Source organism: Helianthus annuus, chromosome 9, assembly GCF_002127325.2.
Source record: "Helianthus annuus cultivar XRQ/B chromosome 9, HanXRQr2.0-SUNRISE, whole genome shotgun sequence".
Taxonomy (NCBI): domain Eukaryota; kingdom Viridiplantae; phylum Streptophyta; class Magnoliopsida; order Asterales; family Asteraceae; genus Helianthus; species Helianthus annuus.
Window position 1 is genome coordinate 140,571,932 of NC_035441.2, and position 19,074 is coordinate 140,591,005.

Genomic DNA, 19,074 nt, shown 5'->3' on the forward strand with positions numbered 1-19,074 from the left:
TATCCTTGTTTTTCAAGCTCATGCTCGGTTATTATAAATTACATCTTCATACTTAAGAACCTGATTTCATGTTTTCAGCTTATTAATCCCACTAATCTCGCTCAGTCAGCTCAGTTTTTAAACATATATTTGGCAAGATATAAATAAGACCGTGGGGTATGGTGGGGTGGAGGTTTGGGGCATGGGTTGACACGTGGCTTGGGGGGCTTCGCTGGGCAGACCCACATTGACGACGGTATGGTGGGGCGGGGGTTTGGAGCGTGGCCAGCCCAAATGGCTGTTTTATATTTTTTAAAACAAAAAATTTAAATTTTTTAATTTTTTTAAATAAAGAAAATTACATAAATAAAGAAAATTACATTAAAAAATTCCTAACGCTTATATTTTTTCTTTATCTCTTCTCTCGTCTCCAACATTAGTTCCAACTCTTTACCCTCTAGGTGATCAATGGGCTGGGCTAGAAATTTCATATCATCTCGTCTTTGTTTCAGGGCATCCCTAGCTTCTTTGCTCTTCCGAATTTCGGCCCTTTGTTGTTGGAATACGTTGAATGTATCTAACTTGCATGCAATGTCATCCAACTGATCGCTGTATACTCCCTTACGCGAGCCTGAACTCCCAACTGAAGGCGATGTCGTACTCGATCTTGATTTTTGAGCGCGCCTTTTTGCGGCATCTCTTCCGTATTCAGGCAGGTTTGGCGAATCATCCAAAAAGTCCTCCAACTCTTGATCTCGTGCATCAAATTGGGCTTGGGACGAGGCCCTTGACCTTTTGGAAGACGTGTTAGTTTCGCTACCACGTGGGATATTCGCCCACTTTGGATGGAACTTACAAATCTCCCAACAAACGATTCCTGAGATACGAGGCATAGAGAAGTGTATTAAAAATGGACGAGGCATTGGATGATTGGGTGGTGGGCTAGGATTTTCTTGGAATGCCCACAGATTGTTCGGGTTATAACCACGATTATGAGGATGCATTTTTCGTTTTGTAGAATGAGAATAGAGATGATTATAGAAGATGTGGAGACGTGGAGTGTATTGTGGTAAAAAAATGAATAGAAGTGTGAGTTTTATAGTGAAAAAAATAATTTTTTTTTAACTTAGCCGTTGGCCAATGGCTAGTTTGGTTTGGCCAACGAGAACCCGCCATGTCATACTGATAGACCCGCCCATGCCCGGCTTTAAACTCCCGTCCCTTGGGCCACGTCCAAACCCAAGCCCACCCGGGGTGGTGGTTTGTGCGTTTTCAGCCAACCCAAGCCCCATACCCCACAGTCTAATATATGTATGTTACTCGTAAATTATTTTTAAGGATGCAATTAAAAAAACAGGTAATTGTTTTTAAGTTATTGTTTTCTCTATGCTAGGGCTTATTAGTACTCTGTCTCATCTGGAAGTCCTCTAGGGCTTAAGATCTTAGACTGTCTCCAATGCAACGGTCTGCATTTACTACATGCATCCTAGTCATCACTGCCACATCAACTTTTTACCCGTCTTTTCCACATGCAATCTCTCTCCTCTATTTAACTCCAACCTATCCTTTCCACATGCATCCTCTCTCTCCTCTATTTGGACCCACTTTCTCCACTTTCTCTCTCTGCATTTAAGTGCACTTCACTACATTCAAGACCCATTAAGTGCACCCCACCCCAATGCTTCCCTTAGACCATGTGTAGTGGTGAAGAAGTATAATGCCCTCACCATGGGGCATTATCCGACACGTGTCATCCCAGTCAGTATGGGGCATTATAGCATAAAGTGGTGTAGTGGGGCATTATTCCAATAACGCCCATATTATTTTTAACGCAAAAAAATAAAATAAAAAAACACGAAATACACATGTACACAAAATAGGTGCTGCTCCATATTATATTTAAAACTTGTCAGACCACCACGTGGGTACCTCAAATTTGATTGGCCACATGCATGATCCCCCTCTCTCTTCAGCGTTTTAATTAAAACGCTCGCATCCAAATTTTCAAAAAATCATGCCGGATAACGCCTAGCGTAATGGGGTGGGGGGCGTTTTGGGGCGTTTTTTTTCAATTAAAAAAAAAAAAAACGCCCCACTACGGGTGGTCTTACAAATGCACATGGCACATGTGTAAATGCAACCCCTCAACAAGAAGCGTTGGGGGCAGTCTTATAGCCTATATCTCAGACATTGGGTTGTTAGGCCTCGTGACCACTTTTCAACGCTAGAGTATGATTCTTTTTTTGTAAGTAGTGTATGGCCCAAATACTCCTTCACAATAAAAATACATAGTTTTTGTTCATATTCGTTCATTTAAAAGATTTACTTATTCGTGTTTGCTTATTAATACGCTTAACAGACACTAACAGGGGGGTCTTAGAAGGGCTCTGGCAGGGTCACGGCCCGGGCAAGTTTTTCGGCCGTAGTGCTAATTTTCCGCATTTCGATCGAAATTTTTTATATATACTATGTTTGGCCCGGGCTTGCCCGGGCTTTTTTTAGTGCCCGTTTCTTTCGGCCCTGACACGTTCAACGGGCAAGATCCACCACTGAACACTAATGTATAGCTTGTTTTAAATAATTTATTAATAATCGATATTATAATAAAGTCAAAAGAACATAATTATGAAAAACCCTCTACGATATTATAATAAAGTCAAAAGAACATAATTATCAAAAACCCTTTAGAAAATTCCAACATCAATATTTTATACAACCATCCATACTATTAATCACCAACTAACCATAATATTAATCACCAATTTGCTATCCATATTTCATCCTGAAGTTAACACTGGACACAAACGAGCATTCACAAACGGTATGTATGTATTATGTCTTTGTTCGTGTAGTTAAATGAAAAAAAAATGTAAATGAACAAACACAGAGGAATTGGTTGTCAGAATTGTTCACTAAATATTTTACCCATTTAGAAACCTATATTTACCCTTTCAGTAATTACGCTGGTTTTTCTAAAAGGAGTAAACTGCAATTTTACCCCCTGAGGTTAGAGGTCATTGGCATGTCTACCCCCCTAAGGAAATAATTGCAATTTTACCCCCCCACTATTCACTGTTATGTCGCAACCTTACCCCCTGTTAACAGTCAACGATAGTTTGACCTTATAGGTGAGGGTATTTTGGTAATCTTACCCAATATTTATTATTATTATACCTTTCTCTCTCTCTCTCTCTCTCTCACGAATACTCACCTGGGTCTCTCTGACCACATCCAACCTCCCACCATCATCTCACCTGCTGCAAGAATCTGCAAGAATGAACCGCCACCATCAGCCACCACCACCCTCACCAGCCACCCCCACCACAATCCACAACAATCGAAACCATTTCTTGACAATTTCCCCAACTCTCCACCAAAATCCCCAATTTAACCAATCAATCAGTTTCAAACCCTAAATTGAAACCCTAGGCACAAATTTCAACTCAATCACACAAAGATTGAAACCCCTCTGCGATTGAACCAGTCCATCCCCCGTCTCTGCCACTTCTCTTCACCACCACCGTCTCCGCCGCCACTTCTCCTCACCACCACCGTCTCCGCCGCCACTTCTCCTCACCACCACCGTCTCCACAACTTCATCAGTTGAATCTGGGTTGAATCTGCACATGAACTTGGCATGTCTGGGTTTATGTATACGGGTTTGTTTTGTATGAAGATGTTTTTTAATCTGTTATGTTCATGTGCATATGGGTTATTATGAAGATGTTTTTTGAATCTGGGTTTGTTTTGTTTTTATGAAACATCATCATCAGTTGAATCTGGGTTATTATGAAGATGTTTTTTGAATCTGGGTTTGTTTTGTATGAATCTGTTATGTTCATGTGCAGATGTTTGGGTTATTAAGTCGGTTTGGGTTTATGAATCTGGGTTTTTTGAAGATTGATTATGAACAAGTCAAAGGGGATTTGTTTTGTATGAAGATTGATTATGAATCTGTGTTCATGTTCATGTGCAGATGTTTGGGTTATTAGATCTGGGTTTGTTTTGTATGAAGATGTTTGGGTTATTAGATCTGGGTTTGTTTTGTATGGGGATGTTTTGAATATGAAGAATGAACAGTGGTGGGATGATGGTGGCGGTGGCCAGAAGAGGAGAAGGAGGTGGTGGTGGTGATGAACTGATGATGATGATGATGATGAACCTGATGATGATGATGATGATGAACTTGTTTCGTTGATTTTGTGATTTGTGTTGTGGATCTGGATTTGTTGTTGTTGTTAGGGCACTTAGGGTTTGATGATTTGTGTAAATTTGATGTTGAATGAATTATGAGAGTAATTGTTTGTAGGTGATTTGTGGATCTAGAACACCCAGAATGAATGAACTGATGATGATGGTGAAGATGAAGAAGAATGAACTGATGATGATGAACTTGATTCTTGATTTTTTATATAATTTTAATAAGACAGGGGCAAAAACGACTTTTCACACATTATAGCAGTCAAAACAAACGTTGACTTAACAGAATCTGTTAACAGGGGGTAAGGTTGCGACAAAACAGTGAACAATGAGGGGTAAAATTGCAATTATTTCCTTAGGGGGTAGACATATCAATGACCCCTAACCTTAGGGGGTAAAATTGCAGTTTACTCTTGTAAAAGTAAACAATTATAGTTACATTTGAGTTGTTTAGCAATAAACCTACAATTATAAAGATTGAACTTCAACGAATATATATTCCAAACACTACACATAACACATCATACATAGCTCATGGCCTACAAAAATATCTTGCCTCAACGTTTAGTTATTATTACACTATACTTACCAAAATCAAGGGGTTTAAATGCAATAAATCCGACGTGGAAAAGGAAATCGTTTCTTCCTATATTTGCTTACCATCATATTCATCTATTCGTCAGCCCCTCTCAGTCTCTATCTTCAAATCTCTTCTACTTTCTCTCTCTAGGGTTTATTTCTCTCTCTACATTTTCAAAATTTGTTACTCACAGCATCAGCTTCCAAGTATGGCCGGAATCCGATTGCCACCGGAAGACACCGATGTAACACCGCCGACGCGACAGCCGTTAACCGCCGATCTGATCTCCGACGATGACCGCTCTATTGCCGCTGATTCGTGGTCAATCAAAAGCGACTACGGAAGTACTCTCGACGATGATCAGCGTCACGCTGACGCATCTGAAGCTCTTGCTGCACGTCAGGTTGCCGCATCTGATTACAGGTTAGGTTACTGTTTGTTGATCGTAAATTTATAGTCGTTGTTTGTTGATTATTGTTACGAGTATTGAAATGGAAGTAAATTGTTTAGATCTTATTGTTTTGTGTCAGTTTGGCTTGTCGCTTTGAGTTAGGTTAAGTTTGATGTAATTGATATAATGATATAATGTAGGTAAACTTGAATTTAACTCCGAAAGCTGAGTTGCTTAGGTTGATCATACCGCTGTTTGTTAATTGTTGTTTCTGTAATGGAAGTAAATTATTTAGATATTTTGTTCTATGTCAGTTTGGCTTGTTGCTTTGAATTAGGTTAAATTTGTTACAATTGATATAACTTTGTATATAATGTTTGTGAGTTTTATTTAACTCTGAGAAATGAGGTGTTTAGTTTGAATAGGTAAGTACATTAGGCAGATGTTACTGTTGTTCATAGCAATGAGTTGCTGATGGGGTGTATTTATTGTTGATTTCTGTTAGTGCTATATTAAGACTACTAGATTCGGAGGCGGTTATTTGTAAGGGTGCTGTTTTGTTTAGTTTGTTGAGTTTCAAGTGTGCTTCAGTATCTGAAAGTGCGGTGAAGCTTTTTGATGGTTTATATTTGGGGAAATGTCAGGTGCTGTTCAATTGGATTCACACAGTCACTGTAACAGTTTATTGCATTAGTGATTGTTATACTGTGATGTAGTGTCTGATACTCTGATACTTAGAAATAAGAAGAGCTTTAGATGGAAATATTGTGTCACTTGAGTTTTTGAACACCTTTGACCACTGTTTTTGCTTTTGTAGGAGTTTCTGTGGTGAGAGTGTTTGTTTTGATACATATGCCGCAAATGATTGATGCTAATTTTTTTATCTGATTTTGCATTTTTGAGTATGTAGCTCTGACAAGGAAGAACCTGATGCTGAAGCAATTCCATCAATGTTAGGGTTCCAAAGTTACTGGGATACAGCATATGCAGATGAGTTGACAAATTTTCGTGAACATGGACATGCTGGTGAAGTTTGGTAAGTTGTTGAATATGTTTTTGTTTAACCTTTAGTTTTGTTGATTGATTGCTAGTTATATGTTGGTTTTGGAACTTGGCTCTTTCATAAAAAAATAAGTATATCTTTTTGCAGCTCAAAAAGTTGTTTCTCTTTCTGATTTAGAACTGGAATTCTTGCTGTTTTCTAGGTTTGGTGCTGATGTCATGGAAATGGTTGCTTCTTGGACAAAAGGCCTATGTGTTGACATTGCTCAAAAGCAAGAGCAAAATCATCATGATAATGAGAGCTCTGAGACTGGCAGTGAAGGTGATAGAGATCTAGCTGCTTGGACCGTACTTGATGTTGGAACTGGCAACGGACTGCTTCTTCAAGAGCTTGCTAAGCAGGGGTATATTATTTTTTCTTTTTTTATTCTGTGATCTTATATTTTTGTTTCTTTTTGTATGAATATTAAAGGATGAATAGTATGCAGCTTTTTGAAGCACATATGTATTAGTTAACTTAACATTTCACTTTGTCTTTGGTAACTCTCTTGTATATTATGGCTGTTAAGTTAATTGTGGTTTTTATATTACGTATTGTTATGAGTAGTTATATCATCTTTCCTGAAATATGTAGCTTCTTAATAATCTTATACTCGTTCAATGTGAAGACTTATGTTTATCGACTGTTCTGTATTTTGAGTAGGCTCTCTCTTTCTCATGGTATAGTAATATTAATCTTGTTCATCAGTTCATGCATAAAGTCTAAATTTATGGAGCTTGACTGTTGATGTGAATGAATATAGGTTCTCTGATCTAACTGGAACAGACTATAGTGAAGGAGCAATTGACCTTGCTAGGAGCCTTGCAGACCGTGATGGATTTGCTAGTATAAAATTCTTGGTATGATACACTATTGTAATGCTTTTAATTAATTTTTGGTCCTGATTCATATCAATGAAGTTGAATTGTATCCTGCTTATCCCCCAACTTATCTTCATTGAATGGTAATATGATGCTAGAGACCTTTTGTTTACTTCTTATACATGATAGAAACTATATGTGACATGTACACACAGAGATCCTTTTTCAGGTTGATTCACCAACACCTTTTTTTTGTTTTTTTTGGAGTTATATGAACAGTTAATGTATTTTTATTTCAAAAAGTGTTTTATTAATAAGAGTTATTTGCCAAAATCGTCCCTGAGGTTTGGGCACGTTTGCCATTTTCGTCCAAAATGACACTTTTGTACCAAATTGCCCCCAAGGTTTGTAACTTTTTGCCATTTTCATCCAAACCACTAACTTAGTTTATTTTTTTTGTTAAGTTGAGAATATTTGGATGAAACTGGCAAATATAAAACCACAGGGACGATTTTGGCAATTTACTCAAACCCTTTTTAATTTCTTTTATTTAATTATTTTTCTTACATATATAATAAAAAGAACATACATGGAGGTTTTAGAAAAAAAATTAATAGTTTTGTCACATAATTTTTATAAATTTTCATCCAAATCACTAACTAGGTTTATTTTTTCTGTTAAGGTGAAGGATGTTTCAAATTTTATAAATTAAGACAGAAATTAATTTACAGCTTCTTTATATAAATCAGTTTTATAAAGAGAAAACGTCATTGGTGTGCAACACATAACAATCGATTACAACTTTTAGTATTTATCAGTTGTAGAGAGAGAAAAAAATTGTAAAACGTTACATATTTTTTAAATGTGTTTAGCACCTAGGAAATATGTTGGTAGAAATAAAATATTTATTTAATTAAGATTATGAGGGCAAGTTACTAATACTTATTCTAAGTGGCTTGAGTAAAGAAACTTTTGGTTCATAGCATTATAATTACAATTTGGTGGGTAATTTTAAGGTTTGGTAACGATACGTTTTTTGATAAGGGGGGGGGGGGGGGTCATTGGTCTCTGTTTTTCCTTGGGAGCGAATTTAAAAGAGTAGAAGATGAATTACAAATTTCCTACATATGATAAGATTTTTTTATTTGACCTTTTTCAATAAGGTCACCAGCATTTTAGTTTTATAAAATTTAGAGGTTTAAGTAGATTTTATTTTTATAAAACTGATCTATATAAAAAATTAGAAATTAATTTTTGTCTTAGTTTATAAACATCCTTTGCCTTAATAGAAAAATTAACTTAGTGGTTGGATGAAAATTTATAAAAATTATGTGACAAAGCTATTATTTTTTTCATATAAAAATTGCATGTATATTCTTTTTTATTATATATGTAACAAAATTAATTAAATAAAAGAAATTTAAAAGAGTTTGAGTAAATTGCCAAAATCGTCCCTGTGGTTTTATATTTGCCAGTTTCATCCAAATATCCTCAACTTAACAGAAAAAATAAACTAAGTTAGTGGTTTGGATGAAAATGGCAAAAAGTTACAAACGTTGGGGGCAATTTAGTACAAAAGTGTTATTTTGGACGAAAATGGCAAATGTGCCCAAACCTCGGGGACGATTTTGGCAATATCATCATATGTTTTTCATAACACAATTTAGGAGCTATAAACATTTGAATACACTTCAGCGATGTTTAACCTGTTTGAATTGTTGTTAAGTTTTGAATTTTACTTAGGCCGTGGGGTATGGTGGGGCTTGGGTTGGGGCATTTGTTGACACGTGGAATGGGAGTCCCCCCCCCCCCCCCCACCCCACTCAAACCAACGCCCATGGGGTATGGTGGGGCTTGGGGGCATGAGTTTGGTTTGGCCATCGAGAGCTTGCCATGTCACTTACTAGCCCGCCCCACGCCCGGCTTCAAACCCACGCCAATGGGGCCACGCCCAAACCCACGCCCCAACCCAAGCCCCCGGGGTGGTGGCTTGGGCGTTTTCAGCCAACCCACGCCCCATACCCCACAGCCTTATCTAACCGGCTGGAGATATAGATATACTATAAACCATATCAACCTATCTTTTCATTGATTGGGTTGAAATTGCCACCCTAGGAATCTAGGATCTTTTCATGCATTTTTGCAAATTCTTATCGATATAGTGACTTAGTGAGAAAAAAAGCTGCATACGTTTTTTTCTAGGTCAGTTGCTGTTTTATTCCCCAATGCTTACTCAGTTTCATATTATTGGTGTTGATAGCTATTTACATGTTTGTGATAACATAGTGTATTTCCTTTTTTTTATGGAATACATTTTTGACTTGCCCGTTTGTTTGGTTCTCAGGTTGATGACATTCTTGAAACGAAGTTGGATAAACAGTTTCATCTGGTTACCGACAAAGGAACTTTGGATGCCATTGGACTGCATCCTGATGGTCCTGTTAAAAGGCAAGCTATTATATCAATATTTGACTTTGTCTTCCAATGGTCAAAATTACATGCTTATTTATATATTAATTAATTACAGGATTATGTATTGGGAGTCCATCTCAAAACTTGTAGCTCCTGGTGGCCTAGTGGTAAGCTTGACCAGCCCTTATGTATTTGATCGCCGAATCAAATAAAATCCAATTTGATCGACGTTCTCATTTTTCAGTTTTAACCAAATTTGGCTTGCTTTAGGTGATCACTTCATGCAACAATACCAAAGACGAATTGGTGCAAGAAGTTGAAAACTTCAATCAAAGTAAAGCCATGATCTCTCAGGAGACAGATACCCCTGGAGAATCAGATGCATACGCAAACCCAACTATCTTTTCCTACTTGGATCACATCCGCACCTACCCAACATTCATGTTTGGAGGATCCGTTGGGTCGCGTGTCACCACCGTAGCATTTGTGCGTAGCTAGACTGGTTGATACCTAGCGTGGTGTTTATGTTTTTGGGTGTGTGTGTTGTGTGGCTCGGTAATTTGCTTTGCTGACTTGACTCAACTTGAGATGACATTTAAATGGCTTTATACATTCTGCTAGGGGAAGTGATATCTTAAAACTGAATGAAATGAAGGAAAATTAAGAAAAAAAACCCTGCATCTGGTTAGGTTCAGAGTTTGAGTTACGTCTCTTTTAGTACTTAAACTGGGTTTTTGGTTGTTTTAAGTTTTAACCACTTGTGAAATGTTATTTTAGCTTGAGCTCGCATGGCCTGGCTCGGTCTTCATTATTATAATTATATATACAATAATATTTTCTATCTATTAAATGTCTTTAAATAAATATTAATTGTTATATGTATTTAGGTAAAAGGTTTGATTAGATTTGCCAAGTACAAGAATTAAAAAGTTTAAAATATTACATGGTGAGCAATGATAAGAGACCCAGGGAAAACTATGTTGGATCTTTGAGCCAAACGAGTTTTACCGGTAATTTCACCGTCGTGTTTACCGGCGGGTGAGTTACCAGGTTTTCCCTGGAATTGGCAGTGGACTCGGGTTACTATCGGACTACTCCGTTTGGTTCAGTGGGTGCCCCGAAAGTATTCGGGATTGATTTTGTTGGTTGCCAAAAAAAATATATTTTGTTAAAAAAGCTTTTAATAGACTTAAGCTTGTTTAAGTGCGTTTCGATTTCAGCTTTTAACAAGCCAATTTTGACTTGTTACCCCCAATCTTGAGTAAGTCAACTTGTTTAAGCATGTTTTGATTTAAGCTTTTAACAAACCAGTTTTAATCTTGAGTGCGTACCTTTTGCAAAAGAAACAAGCGGTCTATGAGTTAATACTCTTTCTAATACTAACGTGTAATTGTTATAAATATATTTATGTATAATTGTCATAAATATATTTATGTATAATTGTCATAAATATATTTATCGTATTTCTAAGTAATAATTATAATCTTCTTACCTCCAATCTTTGATAGAAATACTAAATTCATAGTTTTTTTTATATTAATATTATTCAAGTTCGCTCTTATTATTTGTAATTTTGTATGATACTTGATGAATGAAACATCTCAATCTCTCTTTTTGTGTAATTTTCTCTCACTTCAGTATTTCACTAATGGTCTCAGCATAGATTACAACATTAATGTAATCGTATATAAAACAGAAAGATTCGTGAAAGCGTTATCATGTCTCACGATTTTCATTCTAAGTTGATTCTGAAGATTCTATTAATTTAGGGTGGAAGGGGCACCATTCGGTGACCCCTTCGTTGAATCTAAAATTGCCGATCAGAGAGGCGTCCCTTTTATGTTTTCGGTGAATGGTGAGCACGGTGACTAGTTAGTGATGTGGGAAGAGAAGAGAAGAGAGAGAGGAGAGAGAGGAGTTAATGGTGGGCTCCATTCTCTTCTAACCAATCACACATTTATTTTTTTATTTTTTATTTTTTTAAATATTGTTTACCACTTCTCATGTGGGGAATACCCCCCTAGTGTTTGAGTGCAAAATAAAAAGTTGAGAGAGAATTTAACATGACATGAAATTATTAGCTAGGGAAAAAGTTTACTACTCCCTAATCCTATTTAGGAAACACCCCTTCCACCCTTAAAACGTTGTGGATTGCTCTCACTCGGATTTGTTTGAGGTCAATTATAAAACGAGTCACCATAAATATATCTATTAATTAATTAAATTGTCACATCTACCCTAATAAGATAATTTTCTATTTTAGTTTTTAGCAATTGATTATGCAGCTCATTTTAATTTGACCAATTCATTCCATATAACTATTGTATGAACTTCGACAATATCATTGTTTGGACACATAACGACAATGTAACGTGTACGCTAATTTGCGATTTATTTTATGTGTTGGTCCAATTGCACTCAAGCGTAAAGGGTATAAGAAATTTGCAACTCGGGTTAGCTTAGTGTGAAGTAGGGGTGCACCCGTCCCCCTCAATGTTTTGAAAGTGTAAAATTTTCTATTTTTCGTCCGAAAATTTTAAAATTATATTGGATTGTCCTCCCAATTATTTTGCCAAAATATTTATAAGATATATAAATTGGGTTCTATGACTTTCCGCCCCATTGAAACTTTTGGTTAAGTTCCGCCACTGGGTTTTGTACCTGAAAGTCGAAATACGCCGGTAAAAGAAGAACAAATGTTATTCTTGATATGGACATAAGTTCACATTAAGCAAATTACATAAGCCAGCATGATGGTTTAGACGTTTACGTCTCTATTTTATTTTTTTTATCTAACAATAGTTTGATTAGAACCACTTCACACATGTAATCATTAATTACGCAACATGTAATACATTTATGGTAGTGTTAGAGCTATTTTTCACATGTGATAAGGTGCTCTTTGTTTTTTCTGAGGTGAAACGTCTGCAGTCTGCGGACCACATCTGCAAACATCTGTAGCAGAAGAGCTGGACCAAACCTCTGCAGTCTGCAAGGAAAAGACTGTTTGTTTTTACTTCTGCAAACTGAAATAAACAAAAATATAAATAAACTAATTAATCTATAACAAACACAACAACTCTGATCAAACAATCTATCAACATGAACAACAATTGTAATCAAACAAACAAAATCTTTATTCAAACAATTCATCAAAATGAACATCTATATGTCATAACAAACACAAAAAATTAACATAATCATAAACAAAATCAGAATATAAACACCAACAATTAACTTATGCACTAACATTAACCAAAATAACAATTCTGAACTAACATTAAACAATAAATGAGAATGGAACCAAAAAAAAAAAAAAAAATACAATGCTTAAATAAAATCTAAACAATAAAAAGAACAATCGTAATTTTTGCACAACAAATAAATGGGTATCTTGAATTTGAACTTACAGATCACAAATCTTGAAAAAAAGCCCAAGATATCTGAGCAAATAGCAGCTTTTTTTTTTCAAGCATTTAACATAAAAAAAACAAACAATTAACAAAAATGAACATACCAGGTCGGAGGTGGAGGCAGCAGGTCAAAGGGGAGGCAGGCAGCAGGTCGGAGGCGGAGGCAGCAGGTCGAAGGCGGAGGTCGGAGGTCGGAGGCAGCAGGTCGATGACGCAGCAGATCAGATGCGGAGGTGGTGTCGGAGGCGGAGTAAGTGGAGGTGGTGGCGGGAGATGTGGTGGTGGCGGAGGAGGTGAGGTGTGGCTAGGAGAAGTATGCTAGGGTTTGGAGAGGGTGTAACGGAGGGGAGGCAGAGGTGTGGCGGAGGTGGAGGGGGAAGCGGAGGAGGTGAGGTCTCGGCTGGAGAAGTGGAGATGGGGCTAGGGTTATGAGGTTTGAAGATGTGCAGGTTTAGAAGTGGAGAAGTGGAGCTTGAAGAGGTTTGAAGAGGCAAGACCACATCTGCACGGGGAAGACCTCTAGAAGAGGTTTTTTTAGTGAAAGCTCTTCCAAAAAACAAACACGCTACAGACTTAAATGTCTGCGTGTGGTCTGCGTGATGCAGACATAAGAGGTTGTGAAGTACTTCGGACAAAAAACAAACACCAAGCAACACCAATGTTGTGTCAACTTTTACTTGCATATGATCTTCTGTCTGGTGATGGTTAAATGACACACAACATAAGAAAAGAGGTTTTCAGTGAAAGATTTGGGATGGCTAGTATATCGGATAAGATAAGGGAGAAGAGGTTAAGATGGTTTGGCCATGTCAGGAGGAGGTAGGCAACTACTGTCGTTAGAACTGTGCAAACTCTCACTGTGGAGGGGAGAAGGAGTAGACGCATACCGAAACTTACTTGGGACGAACGAATTTGACATTATTTACTAGAATTGCATCTCTCTGAGGACATGATCGACGATATGAGTTCATGAAAACGTAGGATTAAGGTCAAAGATTTTTAGATGGATGGTTAGGTGTTGTTCTGGGCTTTAGCTTAGTTTTTCAATTGATATAGGTGACATTTGCATATTATCGTTACTCTATGTATTTATTTGGTGCGTTACTTGTCCATATCATGTGTTTTATACCCTATGTTTTTTGTGCCGATTTTTAAGTAGCTATGTGTGTTTTACTTTGAATTTTACGGCTTTAGAGCTGGGGTCTCATTGGAAGCAAACTCTTTTCTCTCAGGGTAAAGGTAAAGCTTGCCTACATCTCACTCTCTCCAAACCCTACCAATAACTCGACTATGAGTGAGATCATACTAGATATGGTTAGTGTTTTTTTGTTGGTTATAGTTACATCTACTTTTGCTTGCGCATCATCAAGAAATGTTTGTTAAACTCCAGCATGACATGATTGATGATGCATGACTATGATTCATGTATAATTAGTGTCTACACAAATTGTTTAATCTACGTGAGTTTGAGTCACATAGAACCTGAAAGTCGTGTGCCTTTGTTTTTAGCTTTTAGAAGCGAGTCATTTGAAAATTATATACATGACGACGGTTATAGAGATATACGAAATTTAATACTCTACGCAACCATATGTATCTACTCCGAAATTATACACAAGTAAAAATTTATTAATACGTGATCTATGCCCGAGTAACAATTGTTTGATAATAGCCAAGGGCATAGCTTTGTGGGGGCGGCCGACCCCCAAAACTTTTCGCTTAGTAGTGGAGAGTTTGTAGTTTCCGTATAAAATTTTTTGAGTATATACGTTTTCGACCCCTCAGTTTTTATAGAAATTTTCGTTTTCGATCCCCGGTCGAAAATCTCAAACTTCGTTACTGATAATAGCGGCATAAATTATAACTATGTGGAATTGTTTTTACATTAATATAACACAAATATGGTTTCTCAATTGTGTGAATATTTATTTTTTTTTGAACGGTCAACGAATCCTCTAAATGGGCTACTGGCGAAATTCACCACATCGGGATACACTCGCCTTCCGAACCAGGGAAAACCCCCACCTAGGGCCGAAGCCCGTGAACACTCGCCCGAAGGCACGACAGTGCGGTGAGGTAAAACCCGCTCAGTTCAAGGATCGAACTAGCGATCGCCGCCTACTCGCCTAGTCTCCCATCATCACCAGGTGCCGCAGAAACTAAATGCTAGGGGCAGGAATTGAACTTGAGTCACTTGGAACACAAGGTCTCTCCCTAACCACTCCACCACTAGCTCATTGGCTGTGTGAATATTTATTAATGGCCATTAATGAAACATAAATTTGACAAGAATAGTTCCAATTTCCAAACGCATTGATATAAACATAAGAATATATTATATTAAGATAATCTTTGACTAATCTACAATGAGTCGACTTCAGTGAAAAAAACATCGAATACTACAAAATATGTATAATCAAACTTTGATTTACAAAAACAACACATTATGCATGATTCTAGGGCCTGCATTATAATATATTATCAAAGTAAACTATAAGCTATTTGCATGCCTATAACATTTATTTAGTAACATTTAAAAACACATCTAAAATAACATAAGAAAAGACTCATTCAAATCAATTATCCCTAATCTTTTAATGTGCAGAATCATGACTTTTTACAGAAGACCTAAAATTTATTCTTTTAACCTTTTGGAAACAGAAGAAGGTCTTTAGCTTCTTTTTTTTTAACATAAACTTCATTAACAAAAACCAACCCACAAAACGGGGCAGCCCAACACACATACACTCACATAATTACAAAGTTACATCAATCATTCCATGAAACTGTTCTAGATTTAGATCTATTGCTATACCACAGAAAACTCATAGTCTTCACATCCTTAATTATATCTTCCACCCGACTTAGTTTATTCTCGAACTTTAACTTGTTTCTCGCACGCCAAATACACCAACACCCCACCTTAACAATACATTCAAAAGCCACCTTAGCACCTCCACTTAAACCTACCGATTTATATTTTTCCAAAAGGTCTCCAACCGAACCCGCAACTAATGGAGCCACTCTACACCAAGTTCCAACATAGTGCCAAATTCGAGCAGCATAAAAACCTTACATATTAATTATTATATATAATATTTCCAATATTTAATTAAACAAAAAATGAGATACATGTACAAGAAAAAGTGCAAACCAAAATAACTTCAAAAATACTTGAATTTGTTTTGGCTAAATACTCCTTTTGATTGTGATTGTTTATACTTGGAGATGTACAACGATGGAAAAAATACAAAGAAAGACTGTGCCAATGAAAATCGATAAACTAGACGCGCCACACATTAAAGCTATTGTTTGTAGAAACTCCGGTTGTTTTTTTGGACGTTTTTGTATGTGTTTTGATGCATAATCCCATCCGTATGGTATGTGACTCCGCTGCAATCTCTCTTTTGCTCTCATCACCTCTATCCTCTCTTTCAAAAGCTTTATATTCGAATCCACAAGATTACTCGATCTCCCTATCAAGAAAGAAAGGAACCAACAAATTCAAATAACACATAACCAAACATTTGAACATCAATGCCTATGCGCATTTAACATTTTAACATACATGAAAAATCATCAAGTGAGTCATATCTATATATCAAGTTCATTGAATACAAAAACATGATAACACTTTTTTGGGTACAATAGCTAATAACTCAAAACAAAAATCACAAACCATATTCAAGAAATGTAAAACTTTTGGAAACTTAAAATCATGTCACTCACCTTCGTCTCGTAAGCTTTGGGCTTTAACATCTAAACGTGTACACGCCTTATGCTCCTTCCGCAGTGGCAAAACCATTGCACTCGCAGAAGAAGGTGTCGACATCAACATCTTTAGTTTCTTGGTTTTGGTTGATCAAATTCGGGATATCTTGAAGGAGAACTTGGAAGATTGATCTACTTGTGAGGAAAGGATGGGGTGGTGGTTTTTGAATGTTATCGTATTAAAGTTTATTTATATGGGGCAATTGGTGTATTTTTAAATTATTTCAAATGTTTTGGTAGGGACAAAACACGAGTCACATGACCAATACAGCATGGTTCTTGTCAAACTTTGACATTGTTCTCGTCCCATTTTGAAGCCGCCTAGATGTTAATTATATTAAACCTTATAATTACATTACAATTGTCTCATTGAGCCGCCTACATGTTAATTATATTAAACCTTAGAATTACATCAATTAAAATTGTCTCATTGAGAAACAAAGGTATTAAAATATTATGAAGGTAAATAGCTAAAAATCATTAAAAAAACATGATAACTCAGTTTTAGAGGCTGTTTGTTTACCTCTTAATGAGGCTTTTAATGGTTCAGACATTTTACCGGTTCAGCACTTAATGGTTCAGACTGTTTGTTTCACGAGCATATGTCTGTCTCATTTGCCTCTGAATGGTTAAGCATTATACAGATTCTGAATGGTTAAGACCTATAATCTGAATTGGTCAGACATTTGCCTCTGAACGGTTAAGCATTATACAAGCTCTTAATGGTTCTGACCTCTCACTGGTTCAACATTTAATGATTCAAAACCTCTTACTGGTTCAGCACTTAACCAATCAAATGTTGCCAAACAGCCTCTTATTCTTAATAAATTAAACACGTAAGGGTGGAGGGGTACTTTCGTATATTCTTTAATCACTATCTAACACTCCTCTCAAATACCCCTATAACCATTTTTCTTTGAGTAAATTACGATTTTGACCCATGTGGTTGTTTCACTTTAACCCTATCAGCTCAAAAAAGAATCTTTTAACATTTGAGACCCCAACATCATGTTTTCTAACCCTTTTGGCCCCTATCACTAACCTCATCCATTTACATAGTTAAAAAGTGATCATGTGCCCCTCATATGAGGGGCATTTATGTCAATTCATCCTCCACTTATAAATTCCTTACTAAAACAAATTACATCATCCCATCTTCATCTTTTCATTTGAAGATTCTCAAAACCCCAAAACACACCACCACCACCACTCAGCCGCCACCACCTTTACCTTCATCACACTTTCATAATCATCGGCAAGGGCGTGTACCCACCTCAAGCCGTGGGTGGGCGGGCACACCCCATGAAAAAATAATTTTTAGTGTTATTTTTTGCCGGAAATTCCGATCGCACCCCTTGGAAATTTCCATCCGCACCCCTTTAAAATTTTCAACCGCCCCACTCAGAAAAAAGAATATTATGAATTTATAAAAAAAAACTAAACACTGATTATTATTTAATATATAAGTATATAACACAATTTATATGATTATTCTTTAACCACTTATTCATTTTACTACTTAACCCAATCAAAGCTCAATCTACAATCTATTTTTATTAACCTAACCCAAACCCAACCCAAAGAAATTTGAACTAAATAAAATAACCCAAATTCATCCACCCATTCCAATTCCAAATCCTGCCCCAAAAAAACTTCTAGCGACTTGACGCTACTGCTCACGACCGGACGACTTTTTTTGCCAGAAAAACCAAAATTCTGGCAAGACCGACCCATATTACGCCAGAATTCCGATATAGAACTAGTATGGTTTCTTTATTGATTTTTTTTATGTGATGATTAGGAGAAAATATAGATGTATAAGGGTTTGATCTTTTTATGTTTTTTGGTTGTTCTAGACTTGTAGTTAAATGATTTTTTTTTTGTTTTATTTATAGCTTTGTTTGTTTAAATGATTAGTTACAAGTAATCAACATTTAATACTAGGGCTTGACTGTTTGAAAATAAAATTGAAAATTATGGACTATAGTTGAACATGATTGTTTATTTTGTTTAAGTGTTTAATGTTGTTTTATGAACTTATGGAACGATTTATATGTGATAGGAACCATGAGTAAGAATGTAATGAACTTATGGTGTGTTTAGTATCTCTATATGATGTTTTGGATAGATTTAAAAAAATGAAAACCTGCAGGGCACAATTTTAAATACGTTTGTAATGACGTTTGACGTGTTTTTTATGATTATATAAATTTTAGTTTGATGTACTTTTGTCTTACATGACCCGACCCACTTTGAACGGATTTTTTTTATAAGCAAGGGGCCTAAAATCTTTTATAATATTCTGCACCCCTAGGAAAAAATCCCTAGGTCCGTCACTGATCATCGGTTCGCACCAACTGCTTTTGACTCGCAACCCAACACCACCGATCATGTTTCAAGCCTTTCGAGTATGCCGATCTACACCAAAACGGGCATACACACGAGGCGAGGCTTACCAGAGTTTT

General features: G+C 36.5%; 2 protein-coding genes and 1 long non-coding RNA gene across 3 annotated transcripts; 1 reads left to right on the plus strand and 2 right to left on the minus strand.

Moving 5' to 3' along the window:
• The first annotated feature begins 4,884 nt into the window (after positions 1-4,884).
• LOC110878969 (EEF1A lysine methyltransferase 2) lies at positions 4,885-10,212 on the plus strand. Its single transcript, XM_022127372.2, has 7 exons — positions 4,885-5,182; positions 6,061-6,186; positions 6,356-6,556; positions 6,956-7,052; positions 9,358-9,461; positions 9,541-9,592; positions 9,696-10,212. Exons 1-7 carry the CDS (start codon positions 4,968-4,970, stop codon positions 9,921-9,923), a joined length of 1,023 nt encoding a protein of 340 aa, XP_021983064.1. The 5' UTR covers positions 4,885-4,967; the 3' UTR covers positions 9,924-10,212.
• A 1,895-nt stretch (positions 10,213-12,107) lies between these two features.
• LOC110874753 lies at positions 12,108-13,392 on the minus strand. The gene is made up of 2 exons (XR_002556192.2): positions 12,943-13,392; positions 12,108-12,414 (listed from the first exon to the last, which is right to left on the minus strand). It is a non-coding gene; the product is annotated as an uncharacterized LOC110874753 (long non-coding RNA).
• Positions 13,393-15,891: 2,499 nt separating this feature from the next.
• On the minus strand, positions 15,892-16,765 carry LOC110874752. Its single transcript, XM_022123206.2, has 2 exons — positions 16,568-16,765; positions 15,892-16,314 (listed from the first exon to the last, which is right to left on the minus strand). The coding sequence occupies exons 1-2, from the start codon at positions 16,674-16,676 to the stop codon at positions 16,055-16,057; spliced, it is 369 nt and encodes a 122-aa protein (XP_021978898.1). The 5' UTR covers positions 16,677-16,765; the 3' UTR covers positions 15,892-16,054.
• Between the last annotated feature and the right edge of the window lie 2,309 nt (positions 16,766-19,074).

What these genes read in the sequence shown, in the direction of transcription:
- LOC110878969 (XM_022127372.2), top strand. Translation starts at nt 4,968, where the DNA reads ATGGCCGGAATCCGATTGCCACCGGAAGACACCGATGTAACACCGCCG. An exon ending in GGACATGCTGGTGAAGTTTG is followed by an intron (nt 6,187 to 6,355) that starts GTAAGTTGTTGA and finishes GCTGTTTTCTAG; the next exon opens with GTTTGGTGCTGATGTCATGG. An exon ending in TAGCTCCTGGTGGCCTAGTG is followed by an intron (nt 9,593 to 9,695) that starts GTAAGCTTGACC and finishes GGCTTGCTTTAG; the next exon opens with GTGATCACTTCATGCAACAA.
- LOC110874752 (XM_022123206.2), bottom strand. Translation starts at nt 16,676, where the DNA reads ATGTTGATGTCGACACCTTCTTCTGCGAGTGCAATGGTTTTGCCACTG. An exon ending in CCAAAGCTTACGAGACGAAG is followed by an intron (nt 16,315 to 16,567) that starts GTGAGTGACATG and finishes CTTTCTTGATAG; the next exon opens with GGAGATCGAGTAATCTTGTG.